Here is a 21,010-nt window from a genome sequence, read left to right on the forward strand (position 1 = left end):
CATGCAGACATTCTGCGACAAACACTACGTCTGCAAAGAGACAGCGGCCGCAGAGGATTCACCGTTGAAAGACGTGTCCGAGACTGAGCTCCCTTTTGTCTCGAGACTCAGTTGCTTGCCTGCAGCCATCCGATAGACTTGCACCGCCTCTGCTATTGCCACCACACGAAATCGCCACTACGGAAAAACATGTCCCCTGTCCCAGAGAGCCTTTTTCGCTTGCGTGCCGTCACACGTATCGGTGTAAGACGACTATGAAGAGAAGGCCCTGCAGCTAGGTGGACGCCTCATCGGAGCTTACACGTCATCGAACTCGTCTTCATACTGTTGGAGGCGCGCCACAAGCTTTCGTAGGCCGTATTCGCTCTGCTGCATCAACGATGCAAATTCGTCCTGACTGCGGAGACAGTTAGAAACCGAGGTGGCAAAGTAGCCTCGATCTCTTGTCGTTACCATGGAGGAAGTACACGGCGCAAGCGCCAAAAAGCGACATGGAATGCGTCCCCCCTTGTCCGTCTGAAGACAGGTTATGTCAGCGTGTCTCCCAGAAAACAGCACTTCACGAATCACATCCACACGGGGCAGCCTCGCACACCGTCTGTCTTTTGGCTGTGCATGCGAAAAGCATGCTAACGCAGCAGAAAACGTGTAATGTTTTTTCCCGTCGCGCCACGTTCTGCGTTGCAGCCACACTTTCTTCAAAACTCCACAAGGTCCACGAAGAACAGTCAAGTTCACCTCACACAAAGTTGGTGAACCACACCGGTCCTTCGCGTGCATCCATCTGCAGATCGACACCTGCCTCTACTGGCGGGTCCGCTCCAAAGACTGAACCTACCTTATACACTCTGCTACCGTCTACCCGGAGCGCGAGTGCTTAGCAAACAGAAGAGCAGAAGGAATGAGACAAAGTAGCAGCGCCGAGAGACTCAGTAGGTGTTAACCCTGGCTAAGCACTATGGTTTTGGTGCCGTCCTTATCAAAGTGGAACCCGATACAAATATACCTAAATGCCGGCTGCCTGGACTGTCGAGACGCATATGCTGTTCGCGAGAACACACGTGCCCCCTTCTCTCCTCTAAACACACCCATTAGTCGACTCGCCTGCTCATGGCCTGTGCCTGATGTTGTAAGGGCTGTCCGCCTGGAGCGCAGACAGCGAGGCATAGTCCGGAGTTCTCCGATACCCCTAGGCTTTCCACTTGCAGTAGGAAGGACCGGAATGCCTCAATCTGACGAGTCTTCTCCTCCAGAGCTCGTTTCAAGTTGCTGTTTATTTGCTCTTTCACGTCTGAAAAGAACAAACAAGAGAAAGACTTCAAGATGAAATTTCCGACATAAGGGCATCGCTGCATACTCACACCCCAGCAAAAAAAACCGCAGCTGCCGATGTCTTTCGGGGCTCTGTCTTAGCGAAAGCGTGAACTCACTCAACAGTCCCGGAAGTCTCGTGCGTAGAGACTGAGAGAAAACGTTTACGTCAGATGCAAAGCCTTGACGGGTGGAGGGGGCGGGAAAAGCAGCCAGCTGCCTTCAATGAAGACTGCTTTACACAGCATCTCGCACTGCCCTTTTGTATACGCTGAGTAAGACTAAAGCCTGAAGCCACAATTGAGCTGCCAGACTTCTTCTTCCCTCAAAGTACGATAGAAACGCACCGAGAAATGAGCGGCGTGCAAAGAGTAACTGGAGCCTAGGCATGAGCTGTGCGCTGACTAGCGACACCCAGAGTTCTGCGACCGTGCAGCCATTCTGTCATTCTCTCTGACTGGGTGAACCTGTCAGGAAAGTGCTTGCTTTTCACTCCTATAGTAACGACGGAGACGCACGTGTCAGGAGATGAAAGCAGGCCCAAACAATGACGACACACTCGCTGAGACGCATACAAGGCTACACAGTACGAAGCAGACAAAATGGAAACCAGACGCGAATGAAGCAGACTGATCGGTGCTTGCCGAAGTGTCTACAGCAGTATGTCTTGACGCACGGAAATTCAAAAGTTACGGGGATTCTTACCAAGATCTTCTTGCAACGACAGGGTGTGCGACGAAGCCCGGGAGAGAGCGCAATCTGTAGACGACAGTAATTGCCGGAAAAAAAAAATATCCAAGGGGAGACTACCACACGCTGGGCAACCTTCCCAAACACAGTCCAAGCTCATTCCTTCCTTCGAATCGCACCATCTAAACGTCTGATTCGTAAGCGGGTCGATGTCTTCCCGAAATACGCAGAACGAGTCAACAGGGCGAAGCCAATAAAACGAGGGATTGGCATACCGCAACCAACACGACGGAACAGCATCAAAACCCTGAAAGAGATTTCCTTGAGGGACCAGAGCCCTCCGCACTGCGCCCCTCCACTAAGATCAGCGAACGGTCGTACCACCATTCACTAGGCCTCCAATGCTGGGGAACAAAGAAACTCTGCGGTCAGCACTAGCCCCTCCAAGCGTTTTTGCGATATTAGCGTGAGAAACATTGTTTGCTATGTGCGCGTTACTACGGCCGCAGCTTCTGAAAACGCACTCAAAGTGTGGCTAACTTGGTCCCGCACCTGAGTATTCGAGTGCCCCGACACAGTGAGTGAGAAGCTCAGCACCGCTAGTCAGGTGTCAAAACGTTCTTTCATTATTTGTCGAGAAAGTGTCTACAAGTAGTTCCAAGTGTATCCAAGTAGAGCGGCACAAGACAGATAATGCTGACACAGGGAAGGCCAACGTCCCTCTCGGCATGGCCGCTGTGCGAAACTTTCTCTACACTTCATAAGTGTCCCCCGTCGAGAAGGTGGAAGACCTCAAAAATCGGGGAACACGTCAAATAAGGAAGAAACCCCTTTGCAGGGTGTGTCTCGGGTTGCGGACTCGTACATAGCTCGGCACGGCATGCGCGCCACACGAAAGCCTGTCTGAGCGTCTGCTGAATATGAGTTTCATATCTCGTGATTCCGAGGCAAGAGTACGTCGACGAGAAGGGGGGACGCACCATCCTGAAGGCAGACAGCAGAGATACTGAAAATCTGACCCCGTGTGCTTGAGCTCTCTGTCGTGCTCTTAAGGCCTGTACCGGATATTCTCTGGCTGTGCTAGTACCAACAAAATTGGAGTACTGACTCCGCTGAAAAGTCCGACAAAATGCATGCAAAACCGACAGTCCGTTCGAGCGAGTTGAAAGGGAGATTCCAAGTCCCGTACTGGTCGGTCGTGTATACGTGTGACATAGGGTTGGTACACCGCTACGGATATCCGTGTAGTTGTCCTCTCTTCCCGAGACAAGCGCCTCAGAAACTGAAGCCGCGTTGAAGGCAGTGCTTCACCTCGTTCTTACTTAGAAACACGCTTTGCTAAGCCGATGCCGACTCATCCCGGTGACACCACTACACACAGACGGCTCTCGAATCTCCCCTCGGACCAGAGGACAAGCGACAGTTCGGGGCATGCAAATGTCGCTACCTCCAAGAACCGGGTGCCAGCAGCGCTATGCCCAGCTAATCCACACGAACTTCCACCTTCTCGTCGAAAATCAGAAGGTGCAGTGGTATGGGCAAGAGAACTGTTCTGAAGCGTCAGAGCAGAGCGAATGCCCACTAAGCGCTCTGTCCATACTGCAGGACCACCGGAAAACCTAGGTTTACAGCAACATTCCAGCGTTGTTGAAATATCGAAAGCGACCGCCTGCAGGTTATACGCAAGTCTAGCCGCCCGCACAACCCCCCTCGACAAAACCTCGGCACTGCTTCCGGATACGAGAGAACCTCTACGATGGCCTTTTAATATAAGCGCGCTCACACACACGGACACGGATACCAACGCCACTGTGGTCTTTACGCGCAAAGCGCAAACGAAGGGCAAAGCGTAGGACAGCTGTCGGGACAGGATGGATCCCACCAGCCCTTGAGCAGCAGTCCGCAGTTCACACCCGTCCACAGGTGAACAGAAAACTCCAAGCAGCACGAGTTACTCAGAAGACTGTGGAGGCCAAACAGGGTGGAAGGACTTACGCAGACGCGGACTTTCTCGAAGTAGCCAAGGTCTGGGAGCCGAATCCGCATGGTCGAGCACTCTCCACAGAAGACCTGCAAGGAAGACACCCCTCGGCACCGGGAGTCACAGCCCCGTCAACTGCGGCGGCCTCGGGTTCGTCGGTTCATGCATGCGGCAGTAGATTTACGTCATACAGACACTCGAGGTATGCGTGTGAAACGTGAGAAAAACACAAAAGCCTGTAATTCCGGGGACATCTGGGAGAGAACTCACTGTACGAGAGTCTAGTTTTCAGCTGAGCTGCCCTGTCCCATCAGACAGGTGCCCCGTGGCCGAGCACGTACCTTTCCACATGCTCGACAGTGATGTTTCCACTTGGTGACGGTGAAGACGCTGAGGCAGTGGTTACAGTGGGTAACCTCTTCGCTTGGAACCCTACGGAAGACAGCGAGCAAGAGTCTTTCCTAGTTCCGAGTAGGCTGCTGTTCGGAGCAACCGGTGGCAACCCTCGCATGCAGTTGTCTCGACAAGATAACCTGGGGCAGATGATTTCTTCTTGGTTTCTCCCGGCTCTCAGCTACTACCGTCCTCCCCCCGGCACCCCTCATACGAATATACACGAGAACCTAGGGAGGGGTGTACAGCCGTGCCAGCGAGTTTCATGTGCCTTATCTTCAAGTACAGTGAGCCCTTCTATAACTGCTACGACGCCCCCCCCCCGCGTGCCAACAACCGAGCCTGACGTGCGCAGCTTCCCCCGAGGGCTGGAAAGCAGTACAAAATCTGCACCAGTCTCTTAGCTGCCGGCTCTTCCGTGTTTCCTGGCACCTCGAATTATATATAGGTCGGACAGCGAAGCCTGTACCATGTATACTTGCCAAGAGATGGACGCTCGTATGCTATCACAGAAATACATGGCGTCCGCCTCTTTGAAACCGGTGTAGACCCTTCGATGTGCACTTCCGCCAACCGCGGTCCCGCTACCATTCTGGCTCTCCTAGTGTTCTCTCGTACACCTGGGGGGCATAACCGTCCGCGGGGAAAACCGGCAAGTGAAGAAGTGCCTGACGGTTTCACTGTACCCCCACACAGTGCCGCAGTGCAGATCGTTCTGCCTGCTGGAGAAAAACTTACAGAAGGTACTGCCAGTCACCCTCTCACCAGTCAATCTGCCGGCCACTATCGGGCGGCCCTGCATCCCCGTAGTCTCCTCTGTTCGCTGCAGCGTCTCCACCTGGACGACGGATACTTCCCCCGCTTAGTTTACTTTCCTGAGTGCTAGAAAAGTCTCCCCCCCCTTGCATAGAGGCTCTGTCCTTTCCCTGTTTGCCATGCTGCCCCCGGTAACTGGAGGGGCTCCCCGCGACTGGCAACTCAGTGTTTCCAAGACATGGTTCGCCATTTGCTGAACGGGGAGACGATGGGGCTCGAGATGACATGCTGAACCCCGGATGGAGACGTGTCCAAGATGGGAGAAGGAAGACACCCAGCGTGGCGAGCTATCACACCAGCAGAAGCAGATGCTGAAAGGAAAAGGGTAAAACAGGCCCGAAAGGGGACCGCGACGTGCTGGCTGACGGAGTCACGTGCTTGGGTCAACTGCCCTGGGGAAGCACAAAATCATGAAAGCAAAACAAAGCGAGGAAACACTGATGGGGCGCGGTGACACGGGCCCAAGCACATCAAGTGGGCGTGCGTGCCAGATACAAGAGGTCTTCACGAGAAAGCACAGGCGGGAAGAGATTGGGCAAAGATCGCCCAGTGAATGCTGCAAACCTTCTGGTAGCATGTTTCGAGTCACGTGCCGATGCGTTGTATACCCGCAGAGACACGGAAGGCCCGAGGACCGTGAATTGAGGTGTACTGTTAGATACCTACTATGCCAGACACAGGAGATATGCGCCTGATGGAAGTAGGCAACTGACCTGTAGGCATGCAAGACATTGGTCAGGCGAACGGGAGCCGAAAATCCCGAGTGGCGCACCGACTCAGCGTACACGTAGGACCATCGCACCCATTTCAGGTAGGAAAAGACACCCTAACGAGGCCCAGCAAGAACCTAAGGGCATCGAACGAAACTTGTCCGCGGGCATCTAGAACTTCGCGGAACGTGGACCTGGCAAAAGATGCAAATACCCTGAAGCCGGGTGGTGAATTTGCACTCATGTAGAGATCCAGCCTCGCGGAGGCGTATGCGAGACACTAGCGGCCATCCTGATACGTCAATGGGACGACACTGCAGAAAGTACGTTACATACTTCGGGGCCCGGAGTCGCTGGTTGTACACCTTCGTCTTATGCTTCGCGGTAGTAAAACATGCTCGAGAGGACGCACGGACGGGGAAGTATGCTCACACTGTTCTTCGGGTTTACAATTCGTCCCACCTGCTCGCCTACAGGCAGGACCTCGAGGAGGTCGGGCAAGAATCAGATAAGGAGACGAGTCTTGAAGCGGAAACCTCCCAGTCGAGCCTTCATTGGACGATTGGGACACTGTGGCGGCTCAGATGATGCACAGCAGTCCAAGCCGGGGGGGTACATGAGGAAAAAGTACTTGAGGCCTGACGGACGAGAACGCTGACAAAGGTTCTTCCGACGAGATACGCCGGGGTCAGTACGAGTGCCGCTGAGCCTAGTGAGATGCGTGCGTCCAGTCAGCCAGAAGCACGGCAGCACGAAAACGTCTCCAGAAAGCAGCGGTGAGACGACTCCACCGAAGTTCCAGGAACGAAAGCATAAACAAAAGCAACTACGAGAAAGCCCCAACAATGGAGTGGCCAAGTTCAGCTCTGCTGAGGCTCGCATGCCATAGCTATTGGCCTGTGCTTGCATGCCAAGTGACTTGCACTCTAGATTTATGGCTGACTGGCTCGGTTGGTGATCACCCGTGGGTACGGAGGACCTTGTATGAACGAGTGAAGAAAGTATAGTCAGAGGTGAATCTCCATTTCTCGCTTTGCTGGCCGTCTAGCAGGCCCACCAAAGTACCCCCGTCGGCTTGCGTGGAGTTAAAGCCTCGCGTCCTTTCCGCGCATAGAAGCAAGGTGGCAGCCGCTCGCTCGTGGCTCACCGTGTCCAGTCATCTTCACGGTCATGCAGCCCTGTTGTAACTTAAAGAATTGTCGAAGACTGTTTCTCCTTAACACCCGCTTCGCATGAGATGAACCGGCTTCTCCTTGCATTTGCAGTATCGAGTGCTTTTTCCTAGAGAATATGGATGGAAGCCTGCTTACTGCCTGGCCCTTGGCTTCCCCGACCGCCACTACCCTTCAAGCCTCGCTATGCCTAACCGGACCCCGGCCGCCTAGCGAACAACTATTCGGGCATGACAGGCACCTGTGTGGACATCGAAAAAGAGCCGGACAGCTTCTTATGCTGGTGCACTTTTATCGGTCTTAGCAGCAGGCCACGATGCGCTCGGATCGCACACACACAGCGCCCTGGTGAAAACTGCAAGCCCCGCACGGTGCGACGCAAGACTGACGTGGTACCCAGTTCTGGTGCTTGCGGCCTTGTCAAGCTGCAAGGAGTCGAACTCTCTGCTCCAACGAAACTGAACCCTTAACGCTCAAGAAGCCAGGGTTCCGCCGTTCGACGTGCGAGCGCGTCACGGACAGAGCCTGGTAATATCAAGAAGATTGTGTATCAAGACTGAAGTCCTCTTCCCTTTCTGGACGATCTCCATGCTTTATCAGTATGTAAAGTGCTAAGGGCACCAGAGTTAGCGTCTGCCATTCTGTCTCCGCTGCACGGTCCGTCACTGTGTTTTTCACATCTCTTCCCCACTGCCTCCCTTTCCAGGAGTGCTTGAATGGGGAGCACGCCAGCTGCCCCCGCCTAGAGACGGTCGAACTGTTCACTAGAGCTCTCTTGTCCAACGGCGCTACGTCAGCTTCTGAATCCTGAAACATGAACTGGCCTCGGCTGTGTGGGCATAATACGTGGCGGCGCGGAGCCCCGTGGTGGAGCAAGCCCCGCTTGTACCCGCGCGGGTTCGTCGGAGTCCGGGCCGTGGTAATGATTGTACTAGATCTGCACCGGTATATGTCGTCAAATAAACAACAGAATAAATCTGATAGTCGCCCATAAAGCTACAGTCCTGGTAGCACGGCGACTTGCCACATAAGAACCAACCCAACTGAATATTGTTAGTAGCAGCAGGTATTGCACCCATGATCGTTACAGCAGAGAAGTCAGCTTCGCTTGCCGTCGCTCGGCGTTGCCCGATTTCTTCCTGTCCAAGCGATCGCCACAAAGCATAGCTGTTACCAAAAAACTGGAAAACCGGGAGGCTTCGCTGTGATGACAGGTTAAAGCGGCGTTAGTTTCATGTATGACAATTTGTTTCTAACCATAGACAAAATGAACAACGGGAAGCGTCAACAAGATTAGGTGTGCAAGGACGTAAGCTAACTGCCTGGGTTTCCGTGCAAGGGTGCTACACTCAAGTGAGGACCGGCTGGAGACGAAGGCACACGCAACTCCTTGTCTGTGTTTTCCAACAAAGCTAAAGAGTTAGCAAGAACAGGAAGAATATGCCCTGGGGTAGTGCTCAGAGACGAACAAAAGACAGATGTGAGTCGACGATCTTGTGTCGACATACGCGTGAACTTGCTCGGACGCGGCACGGCTTCCCGTTGCCAGTCACCGTAGCGCCTCCCCATCTGCTTCATTTGCCAACATCCGCGCGTACAGAATCCAACGCTTCAGTCTCTGGAAGCGCAACTATGGCAGCTTGTTCTTCGAGCCGGGAAAATTACATCAGCGACCTGTTTCTCTTCTGCTTTTGCTTATGCGGCAGGTGAGTTGTTTACCCACACCAGAATGGGAGTGCGACGTCTAGTAGAGGGGAGAAAGGGGCCCTACAAGCAATCTCCCCAACATCAATCAAGCTCGGATGATCCCGCCGTACAGCCGGTGAGATGAAGCGGAGCTGCTGCACTTATCAATACTCCGGAGACCCCTTCGAGACAGCTGCCTCTGACAGCTACCTTTACCACAAAAAACTAGCCTGTCCGTCTCGTTGGTTCTGAAAGCACCTCGGTCGCCCTCCGATCCGCATCACTTGTTCACTGATCTAACTCACGCACTTAACAAACGGAAAGAGAAATACATGATGACTAGGAACCTGATTGAATCCGACGGGTATAAAACGCGTTAGCTTCCGTTTCCCAACTTCAGGGCGTTCAGCTTCGACCCCTCGAAAAAGTGGCGGTCTGATGTATCCGCGTTTCTCACCCAGGGATGATGCAACGCCTCCTCACATGTCATGCGGCTTTGAGGCGGGCAAAGCAGCCTCGAAACAAAGTCCCTCGCTTCCGCGGGAACAGAGGGTTTGACAAGGGGACAGCTGCGGTTTGACTGAGCGTCGAATGAGAAACGGCGCTCCAAAATCGATCTGGACACACATACGGCAAAGCAACAAAACCTCTCAGGACGCACATTTCGGCTCGGTCGAACTTGGACGCAGCCAACGCACCATCATCACATGCGGGAGCCGGCGCCATTCAGTCCAGAAAGGTCTACATAAGTGAACAGATATCACGGCTCTATCACTAAGACCATTTACGTTAGCACCCTGAGCCAAAAGACGTGAACTGGTGCACAGGCACTATGGCATTCGTCAACCTTATGCATGCCCGCGAACACATGTATGGAGACACACTCTGAACCCGACTCTGGGCCCGTGCAAATACAGTAGAGACAAAACACGGGTGCCCAAAGCAAATCGAAAGAAGTTGGCTCTGAGAAACCAGTGTAAGTCTTCAGCGCCCTGACTCAGGCCTGAGTAACCAGGCAACTAACCGGAACCATGAAGGCCGCCCGCTTCCTCGAACAGCAACAACAGGCGTATGGTCGACAATTCGCTAGCGTAAGCCCGGACCTTCTGGCCCCACAGCCCCGAGGAAGCAAGATATTCTATGGAACTACGTGAAGCACGGCGCACGACAAAAATCTTTGAAAAACAAGCAGAGGAAACTAGCAAACCCGGTCGCATTAGGCCGTCCCGATTTGATTGAGAACCTCTGACGCGCAGCCCCAAACAGATCCTTCTACACAGTGACGTCATCTTCAAGAAACCGACTACAAACTGTACAGCTCTTGCTACAAACGCGCATACTGCGTGGGACGGCGGTTTCATCACAGGAATCAACCCGCATGCCTTAGACGATATGCTAGTGTGCTTGACAAATAGTTCCAGGCCTTACATGCCTATTTCGGATTCCGTTTTACCGGGGAACGGAAGAACCCCCTGCGAAAGAAGCTCAAATGTAATCACACCTATGCTCCACATGTCTACAGCCTTGTCGTACTCCACTCCCAAGATGACCTGAAAAAGAAAACAACATCGAAAGCCGGTGGGTCCCTCTCTTTTAAGCACTTAGGCTTGAACCTGCTGCGAGAAATGCAGAATGGTTCGAATTCTAACACAGATGGCAATGACTGGTAGTATCGCATGCTGTAGTGTAATTCTCAAGTGTGCGCTCAAAGCACTCAACGGTCACGCTTGCCCAACAGGGTTTCGCCAAGGGTATATGCTGTACTGGCTCGAAGATTACACGGAAATCCTACGGGGCTTTCCGTATTGACGAATCAATCAGGACGGTCTGCCTGCAGCACTTTACCATCTTTCTCAGCATGACCACTGGATCGCACACCACATCCACACGGACGCCGGCCATCCTTTCACTCACCTCCGGGGCCGCGTACGCAAGGGTCCCTAGAGCATCCGTGGCGCGCCAGTTGGGTGCCAGGACTGCCGACAACCCGAAATCAGCGACTTTAACAGAGATAAGACGATCCTGAACTTCCTCAAGGACTCGTATGCACCACTGCAGCCTCTCCAATTCGTTTCCTGGACCAGGAGGAGGGCGCTGCCTTCTCTTCGGAGAGGCAAAGTCCTCGCGTACATCCGAGCTGAAGGTAGGCCTCGCAGTCGAGCTGACCACTCTTTGGTGGACGAAAGAACCAGTTTGTCGTGCCGCTGAACCCTTGTTACAGTGCTCCGCTACAGCAGAGGAAGCAGCAGCTGAAGTCTCCGGTTTGTCCCGGGTATATGGTGAAGCATGGGGCTTCTTCAAATTCTCTGGTGTAAGTAAACATGCTGACTGCGACGCGCTACGATCGCTGTCCACCGTGTTCGACGGAGAGACTCCCTGGGTCAACTCCTCTGCATCTGAGCTTGAAAACGCTGATGTGCACGTCGACGGCGGAGGCAGAAAATCTCTTAGAAGGAGATGCTTAGGAGGAGGGGGAGGGGCAAGGCGATTGTTTCTCACTGGAGGCGGTGACGGGGATAACGAAGACGTCGTCTGTCTCTGAGGTGACGACGAACCTGAAGCAGCGGAAGCCGGTGACAGCTGACCAGCTAAAGAGCCGCTCATCCCTGTCCTGTGCCCGGGACCAGGTGACAGCGAAGACACAGGAGGCGAAGACGGTGAGACAGACGAGGGACAAGAAGAGCGGGGACCGGAGCTGGGAGAGAATCCACCGACGCATGAAGGCGGGGGACAGGGGTCATTCACGCCACCCAATGCACCGACGTGTGGGTGGCCTAAAGCGGCAGCTCTTACCGACTGAGAATACGGCCCAGGCGCGTCCTTTTCCGCGGCTTCAGAACCGTGTTTCAGGAAACCTGTGGTGACGTTCCTAGCCCGACCGGGCACTGCGGAGCCTTCTGAATCGCTTCTGGCATTACATGGCTGTCCATCTACGCGACGTAGAGAAACATTTTTGCTGTCGTGCCGAACGGAAGACAGCTTTTTACCACGGCTGCGGTGGAAGGACAAGAAAGCAGGGACTACCTTTTCCATTTCTTCCCGCTCTTTCGATGTCAGAACAGTATTAGGAAAGCCCCTGAGTTCCTCAATCAAAGGGTCAGCATCGTCCCACCTGCGATGACCACCGGCCCCCCGGAAGCTTCCGGTGAGGTCTTCCGTAGAGCTACAACCTCCTCCGTAGAAAAACGCACAGGGACCAGGGGGCTGATGCGCTGCAGATGCTTCCCTTTTCGCAACAGAACTCTCGCTGGCCACTGGTTGTACCGCGCCACTAATGTGGTCTCCATGCCCATGCATTTGCTGGCGTAGGATCGCGTCGCTATAACAGCTGAGCGAACCTTCGTCTGCCTTGTGCTCTTGCTCGTGGTATGAAACACACAAGGCTCTCACTGGTGTCTCACCCGCCCTTCTGTCCGTAGATCCTCCAGCACTGTCACGTCTCCACCGAAGCCGATTACCAGCTCCTGCCGGCACGGTATCCTCACTGTTTCGTCTTTCCTCCTGCTCCGCTGAGGGTTTCTTCCCGCTCTCATCTATTCCTTTCCGGCGTATCTCCTGTCTGGAGGAAGGCGAAGATTCTGCAGTAGAACCCTCTGTTTCTCTTCCAGACATGTCGCTTCCATCCCTGTAGATGGAAGAACGCAGCGAAGTGGACAAGGAACCAGGAGACAGAAAGGCGTTACCTGGCTTTGGCAACGCTTCAGCCGATTCTGGCAAGCACGACCCACCGGTCAGAGCGAACGAGTGTGTCATGTCAGCCGAGTCATCTGGAGGTAAAGCAGACACGTGAGAGGCTTCCTCGTCCACTCTGCTGATCACGATGACAGGAACGGACGAAGAACAAGCGGAAGCTGGGGGTCGTTCACCCTGCCATGAGTCTTCTTCGCGGCGCACGCCGACCCCACCGAGGATCCCTTCCCTAAGACCCAGGTCCTTTGAGGGGCCCCGCTCCCCTTTGCTAGGGACGGTACTCTTTCCCCCTGCAAGAGCAAAAACAAGATTCGGTGAGACGCCGCTGTCAGCGCCCCGCGTTCCTGACATGCAGCAGTCAGATCCATAGGCTTCCAGGACATCCCGACTATCCCTCGTTCCGCTCAGGCCTCCTCTCCATGGTCTTCGTGAGTCAAGTGCCGTCCTTGCATTTGCCGGGGAGAGAGCAACTCCTCGAAGGCTGTTCGGTACTGGTGCACAAGCAGTACTATGTCCGCCCTCCCTTTCTGATGCCTCTTGGGCGGTTTTCGGCAGTTCAAAAGAGGAATCTCCGTCTTTTGTGTCTGGCCAGCCCTCGCGCGGATAGTCCTTGAACTCTCTCAAGTTTTCAAGAGAGTGGCCGGTCAGCTCCTTCAGACTGCGCTGTACACAATTGAAGCCTCTCCGGCAAGCACCCCACTCATCGTCTTGCCTCTCCCCTCCAATGACTCGCGTATCCTCAGCCTCTGCGCCACTCTTTCCAGAAGGCGGGCGCAAAACAAGAAGAAGATTCTCCGGCTTCAGATCGCGGTGCACAACACCCTTAGAGTGCATGTGCCTTGTGGCCTTCAACAGACCCAGCACAATGTCGACAATAACTCTCTCCTTCAACAGCCACCCTCCGCTTTCGAAGAGCAGGCACGTCTCCGGAGGAAGAAGACGGCAGAAGTCACTTAGCCCGTGGGAAAGAGACGGAGCGAGATTAGGGGAGATACTGCACAACGTATGGTCGTCCGCGGCAACCGCAGACAAAACATGGGCTCCCGCTCTGCTTGGAGAGTCGGCTGAAGAGACAGGACAGAAAAGTTCCTTGATGTTTGAATGCCCAGAATTCCTGGAGGAAGAAGAACAAGATGACGGTGAAGAAAAAGACGAGAAAGCTGCCGAAGACTGACCGCTTTCTTGTTTGCGGAGAAGCTTGATCGCAAGATACTGAATACACCTACAACCCGCGCAGACAAAAAGGAAAGCACGCCTTCACTCGCGGCGCCACCATCGTTCTGAGTGAACAAGACGTAAACATCGCGAACCATGCCGAACACAAGAAAAAGATGGGTAGGATGCGGAAAAGATCCACCGCTGGCGCTGCAACGGGGAAACAGAGTCTCAAAAACACGAACCAAAGAAGAAAAGACAGGGCGACAAAACTGCGAATGAATTCGCGCGCAAAAAGAGAAGGAAGCACTTGTACGTGGTTCGCAGGATATGGGCATTTAGAGAACGACCCAGGCAGCAAAGGAAGTGTACGCGTCGGAAAGGAGATATGCAGTAAAAACCTGGCCCTACGCCCGATCCCAGTTCTATTGAACGAGGCAAGCACCACTACTCAAGAAAGAGCAGTAGGACTACTTTGTGAGGCGGAGGCTGAAGCACTCAAGGGGAAACATTTACAATCACCTTTTCTCAGATGAGACGCAGCAGTGTGTACAGCTTGGACTTTGAAAAGACCCAAGAGTTCGGACAGCTTCCTGTAACGGGTCAGATGTCTTGTTAGACTGCTAGTATAACACACTCTTTCTCGGCTACAACCGTACCAGAGGCTTGCTTCAGAAGAAGCGTTCATCGAATCAAATCAGTATGTAGCTTCTCATTTTTCACTCAGAGTATGACCTCCGAGTCGAGAAGTGACATGGCTTGGACAATGAAGCAGCCTATTTCTTCTGATGGTTTCTTCCTTTGAATCTCGAGTGCCGATGCGGCACTAAGCTCGTACAGGCATACGCGTATAAGAATTGGTGAAGTTGTCTATCTCAAGTCAAAAAACACTTAGAAAGGAAAGTTTCAAATACACTGACTGACCTCGACAGCTTTATGAGTGTTGCAAGATCCCTGTGGGGTAGAAGCTCCATGACTATATAGGCATACGGCGCCGTGCAGCTTCGGTCAAACACATCCAGCGTCTTGATCAGATTCGGATGCTGCAAGACCTTCACCACTTCCATCTCTCGACGAGCGAATTCTCTGACAGGAACCGTCCAACACAAGAGATACATACAAATCCGTTAGAAGGTGTGTGATACTTGCAGAGATCAGATCTTATAGTTGTACACACGACTCAAACTCAGTCATGCATCTGTTAAAATCGCAGCTGTCTCTTCTCTATTGTTCATAAGAAGAGTAAAAGCGTCTGACCGACCGTGAGGACATGCGAGACCGGCACTCGTTAAGACCTCTCAAAAACCCATTGGGCGCACCGCATGACAGAGACGCCGTCTGTAGTGATGTCCGCTTACATTGGAGCCAACTAGTTTACATTCCCCCAGAATATTCGACTACTCTTGCGTGTTGCATTCTTCAGTTTGTGCTGTTCGACATGGTATAGACAGCAACGACTGTGCTTAGATTAAGCGACCCGCCGGAGGAAAAGTTCTCTACATGGATAGAGAAGGAATGATGCTGCGTCCGAATGAAGAGAGTTCAGAAAGGCGGCCACTCCAGTGACACCCAGCAGATCCATGAGAAAATACGTCTGGTGACAAGGTAACGGAGCTAACTATCTTCATGAAAAGTGAATATAGTTACACCGTGCCTTCAGTTCCCCCCTCTCAACAACGAGACGACAGCCGACAAACTTCTGCGAGGCAATCACGCATTAGCTTAACGAGTTGCTGCATGGCGCGGGGCCAGAAGTGCAGCGTTCTTCTCTCTACACTGTCGCGGTGTCGTCATCTGCACCACGTGACAAGAGAAATCGAGTAAGGGCTGACTAAAATTCAGAGCGCTGCGCGTCCATACTGAAGTTTTCATTTCGAACAAAGTACTCACTTATCGTCCGAAGAAAGGACATCGCTACCCTTCTTCAAGATCTTCACTGCGACCAATTTGCCTGTTTCCTTCTCGTGTGCAACTGACAAGAGAGAGGGAGCCATAGACCAGAGAGTTAAAATACCGCACCGCGAGAAACACGGAAAGGGCTGGGACGCCAGGGAATGTAGAGGGGTGAACAGAGTCATATCAACGCAATGTTGAAGATGTCTAGTGCAACAAAACAACGTAGAAAAGAGGAGTGCCTTCCACCCCCCGGCAGTGTCGCTGTAAGGATTGCGGGACAGTCTGATTAAAGAGGTACCGAGTTCACCTGATAGTGCTGAAACTCATCAGGCTACGCTACAGATGAGTCTGATTTCCAGTTGGTTCCAAGAATCAACTATCTCGGGACGAATGCAGAGCGTGATCAGTTTCTCATTCGAGCCAACGCAATCGCACCTTTTGAGAGAGAAAGCAAGAGAGAGCTATACGAACAACTACATCTGGTAGTGTGCAAATCACACAATCTTTACCGATGGAGACTTCATGTCCCTCTGCTCTCCGTACAGTAAGAGCTTCCACAAACAACTATTCCGCAACCGAGAGAAGCTTACAGGCCGAAGACCCGACAGAAATGTACGACTCAGCACCCTCTAGAGCTGTCTCAGGAGTTCAATGGTCGCTGACGAGACACACGAAACCTCTGTTACCATCAACGACCTTCAACTAAACCTAGTACGGCTTCACGTCTACACACCCGGGGGGGAGGGGAGGTGAGTGTACAAGCTCATGCGCTCTCCTTGGGAGGTATAAAGACTGCAGGCGAAGCCGCGTGTTGTGCAAACAATGCGCAGTGCGTAGAGGTTATCATACAACAAAATCATAACCACACTCACGACTACCATGAACACGACGAGGTAAAAGTGCAACCTTTGCCTGACATACTCAGCAGACCTGGCCGGGGCCAGAGACGCGTACAAACCCTACTGCAGATGACGACCCTCGGCCGAAGGTATTCTAGTTAGACCCCCACGAAGCACAGGAGTCAAAGGCGTGTCTGGGTGTTTCACTAAGTGCGCCCTTCGTAGTGTCAAGACACAGGAGGGACAAAGAGTACAGCACTCAAAGCGATGTACACCCCAAGTCGATACCTCAGCGTTAACAGGCACAGACTGACAGTAGCTTACGCTTTACGGTGGCGAATTTTCCTCTTCCGATAACATGCTCCGCGTGAATTCGATAGAAGTCATGGAAATCCTCCACTCCGCATGCAGTCTGCAGGGCGTCGATCCATCTGATAAACCCACGAAAAGGAGAACGCCCAAACGTGGATGTGGAGACTCATAGATTCATTTGGTCAAACTTCAGGACACTTCCTCTTTCCCTGGCACCGTATGAATGCTTCACTTCGAAAGATTTCCTCCCCTCTGTCATCTCTCACTAAGATTTACCGGTAGACCTATCGGGTCACCAATGCTGTATACCCATAGAAACGACTACGTACTTGCTTCCTACAATTGCCTACAAGAAATTTATACGCTGTCGGAGAGAAAAATATGGCGAAAGTACAACCGTGCAAAAAATACACATAGATATACGTTTTTGCGTCCTGAAGGTTCCAAATACTCCGCAGCTCCCTCTCCGACCACGTGAAAGGTGCCCTTCATCCAAAAGAACTATATCCGTGGAGAGATATCACTTGTACTTGTGGGTCTCCAGTACTCGCACGGGCAGTACCTAGGCCTGCACATTCCTAAGAAGGGAACGTGTCCCCTTTGGGACAGAGAAATTTCCCCACCCGCCCACAGCCCTCTAGTAAGCTTTGAGTCGTACTGTCTGCTCCCTGTTATGATTCGGCTTACGCGAATGCATGTACGCAAGGAGTCAAATACCGGATTGTGGAGGCGACTGGCGCTTGCGTTTACTGAGTCCCCTACAGTGAATCTGGGTGAGAAAAGGATCGGCGCTGCGTGACTTCCAATAGACTGTCCACAAAAACTCATTCTCTGGACAGACCTACAGCTCCGACAGCCGATCCACGTATAAGAACAACTGTGGCAAATGTGTTTCCCGGATACTCAACACAAGAGGCGTCGAGACGAAAGAAGCAGATTGCCTGAGAGCTTTAGACACGCGGGCATCCGTCTGTCTTCTACGACACAACACAAATAGAAACCAGTTCTAAGAAGGCCAACATAGGTGGATCCACAACCTTGCGCACACCAGAGCGAAGTCGTGCTTTCTACAGAAGATACAAAGATGAGCCTTTCGCACGCAGAGCAGATTGCGCTTTCCTCGAAAGCACGGCTGTACGCTGACTACCGAGTCACGCGAGTCGTGCAGCAATGCTGCATTTTGTGTCCTCCTCGAATACTGAAATGTCAAGCAAGGTGCTGAGAGGGAAATATCACTCTCTTAGTCAATGGAAACGTTGGCTACGCTTGCAAACAAATTCGCTATCTTTTTGAACGACAAATCATACGCCCTGTGATCCTCAAGAGAAGCGAGACTAAGAGGATGACTTAGCACACAATCCGTTTCCTTACTCGTGTCTTTCTTCCTCTGTCATAGCATACAGCCTCTTGGCCACTCGACCTGTTGGTCTCAAAATCTCAAACCCAAAGCGGCCACGGGTACCGCCGCCAGGAGAATTGAAGGTAGGCGAAGATGACCGCGTCTTGCACCATCGGGCGCTGCTAGCTGACGAATCATCTTCCGACAGTTCGTGAAAACACGCAGAATATAAGACGCAGAATAAGACGCCACTTAGGACAAGAAAAACATACAAAGGAAAAACGACTTGCCCGGACTACTCTGGCAGTGAGGCAAGCTCGAATCAGCACAGGATAGAGCCGCATATGCTCAAGAAACACACAGGGCTGCCCCAGAGAGAAAGCTGCATTTCCCTCCTAAACAGATTCCGAACAAGTTGGGACCGCGTGACACCTACTACACACACAAGGGAAACGGTAAAGACCGGGATACCTGGAGACGTACGGGTACGCCAGTTACACGAACGTGCATTTGGCGGTTGTCTGCTGTCTCAGCCAGGACAGTGGCAGAGTGTCTTACACACCTTCTTCTGCTCGCGGCTTCTACTCAGTAAGCGACATAGTCTTTCTCTTACCAGCAAGGGCGTGCACTGAGCAGCCGTGAAGATAGAGACAGTGAGCAGCCTGAGTGGTGAGAACATGGGGCTGCCCTGCGCGCACCGGAGAAAGGAAGTACAGAAGGCGCCTTCAAATTAGTTTCCTTGAAGATAAATCAGACTCCAAAGCACCTTAAAGGCCTGTCATGCGGCCTGTGAATACCCGAGCGCACGCCTAGAGTGCTACACCACCCGTAACGCGGAGACGAAGAGGAATCTGTTTATCCAAGAGAAAAACACGGACAGCCCTGCGTGTGTAGAAGGAACTGATGAACACGTCTGTACGTATACTTGAACATATCAAGACACAGACACAGCCGGAGGAGTAGGAGAGGGATTGCGTGGACTGGGGGGCCCGCCTGCGAAAAAGCTATCGGCTGCCGTTGCTAGGTAAGCACGGAAAACGGGCTTTCGATATCGAGGTATACAGCCGCCTCGAACAAGGTAAGACGTTTAACGGTGCGTAGGTGAATCTAGGGAGAAACAGCACAAAAGGAAGACCAAACGCCGTCAACAGAACTGAATTAAAGACACTGTACTAGCCTTCACAGCGACAAGAGAGCGAGTGTTTCTTAGTCGTGGGCTCTGCGCCAGTTGCGCCTGTAGTAGGCAAAATCAGGAAATGGAAGAAATCCCTCGGCTCCTGTCGAGAGATGACGCTCACACCATAGATGCTTGCCAGTGAGAAAGCAGTACCGCCGCACCCACATCCCGAAACGACGACCGACTGCAAGAAGAAGGAAACAATCGTGCGGAAAAGACACAGTACCTTCTCCCTCAGTATTTCTCAACAGCAGCCGCAACGTAACAGAAATGATTTCATACTATGGGTTGTCTGAAACAGCCACCCTCACTTTCACAGACGGCATGTGCAGAGAATTCAAAACAAATCCGACAGAAAATCTTAACTGCTCCTTTCAGTGAACAAATGAAAAAACCCAGTGAGTCAGAGAACAGCAGCTCAACAAGTCATCATTGAGGAACCACCATAATTCTCTCTGCGTTTATATGTCAAGAGCAGAAACCTATCCGTGGTGTCGCTTATCCGGGTTGATATTCCTCACCCTACAGCGTGTGGATAACCGTCAGCTAGGAGCGTATTGTCTCGGGTGCTGGGGACGAGAATTAAATAGAGTAGAGAAAGACGCTACGCAACATGGAAGTCGGTGGTAGACTGTACTGGGCTTGAGAAGACGCTGACTCGGAAGATACCAGAAAACACTACGACGGGCGTCAATAAGACGGCGAGGGTGATCCTCCCCTTTATCGATTGAAACCTCGGCTGACGCCCGAAAGGTCCCACACATTCCGGCAGCAACCTGACTGCTTTGCGCCTTGCAAAAGCAAGGTGATCGCAGTTACCTTTCCAGAGCCATCCGTGCATCTGAAGCTGTTCGTCTTCTCCCAAAACGCCCTGCAGATCCTCAGACCCTTGCTTGCCGACTTGTGTCATCAGTAGAGACCTGGCGTCGGCGGCGGTGGAAACTCCCGAAGACCTTCCCAGAGACATCGCTCGGTTGTTCTTCCTTCCCTTAGCAATGTCTTGCAGAGGCGGAGAGACGACGCCTCCACACCCTCGCCTTCGTCTTCTACTCCTGTCTGTTCTACTCGTGCTTCTGCTGCTACCTACGTTGCTCTTACAGTCGATGTCGCGCCCTACTACAAGGCTGCACGAGCCACGGGGACAAGGTGCCCAGTCAGCGGGAGATGCAGCAAACTGCTTCGGCATCTCAGTCTTTACCCCTCCGTCCGTGTCTCCCGCGTGTAAGAACTGTCCTGCCTGAGCCGCCACGTACGGTGTCGACATCTCTTCTTTTGTCACAGAATGCAGAGACTGGTGTTGAGATTCAACACTTGACGCTTCCTCTTCATGATTTTCTTTCGAAGTGACAGTCATCTGAGCTGCTGCCCCTCTTCTTTTGCTTCCCTGTGATGAACCACAAAAGCCACCGCTCGCCACTGTCAGACCAGATGGCCGTTTTTCAGTCTTTGTCTCGGCCATTTTCTGAACTTGGAAAGGTTCCTCTTGAACCTTGGACTCACTGGCCGGGCCCGAGACAGGCCGTCGTTCTACTCTTGCAGCCGAATGCTCTTGGTTTTCTCTCAGTCCCTCCCGTGGTTTTATGTTCGCTAAATCCCGGTGGTGAGTACCCTCTTCGACTTCCTCTTCCTCCGCTCCTTCCTGTCCTCCTTCTGCCTTTAGAGTGTCTCTATGATCTAATGCAGCCCACCGTCTAGTAGGAGACAACAGACTGAGAAAACGAAGCCTCCTCCTGCCAGCCTGGCCAGCGTACGTCGCCTCCCATTGCGGCTGGGAAGACCGTCCCCCATTTCGCGACTTCCGCTTGAAAGCAGGGACGGAAGACACTGCACGAGACAGCGCACC

General features: G+C 52.7%; 2 protein-coding genes across 2 annotated transcripts; both read right to left on the reverse strand.

The window, feature by feature from the left end:
- Nucleotides 1-314: 314 nt before the first annotated feature.
- CSUI_009871 (fyve zinc finger domain-containing protein) lies at nt 315-6,884 on the reverse strand (the record flags this gene model as incomplete). Its single annotated transcript, XM_068069980.1, has 7 exons — nt 5,905-6,884; nt 5,141-5,583; nt 3,997-4,071; nt 2,867-2,985; nt 2,017-2,070; nt 1,105-1,291; nt 315-397 (listed from the first exon to the last, which is right to left on the reverse strand). Coding segments are annotated over exons 2-7 (795 nt in total), but the record flags the coding sequence as incomplete, so codon positions are not given.
- Nucleotides 6,885-8,173: 1,289 nt separating this feature from the next.
- Nucleotides 8,174-20,971, reverse strand: CSUI_009872 (protein kinase domain-containing protein; the record flags this gene model as incomplete). Its single annotated transcript, XM_068069981.1, has 8 exons — nt 8,174-9,376; nt 10,188-10,309; nt 10,674-13,671; nt 14,529-14,690; nt 15,495-15,576; nt 16,664-16,770; nt 18,023-18,188; nt 19,987-20,971. Coding segments are annotated over 8 exons (4,863 nt in total), but the record flags the coding sequence as incomplete, so codon positions are not given.
- Nucleotides 20,972-21,010: the final 39 nt, after the last annotated feature.

The sequence above is a fragment of the Cystoisospora suis genome (assembly GCF_002600585.1).
Source record: "Cystoisospora suis strain Wien I chromosome Unknown contig_6230, whole genome shotgun sequence".
Taxonomy (NCBI): domain Eukaryota; phylum Apicomplexa; class Conoidasida; order Eucoccidiorida; family Sarcocystidae; genus Cystoisospora; species Cystoisospora suis.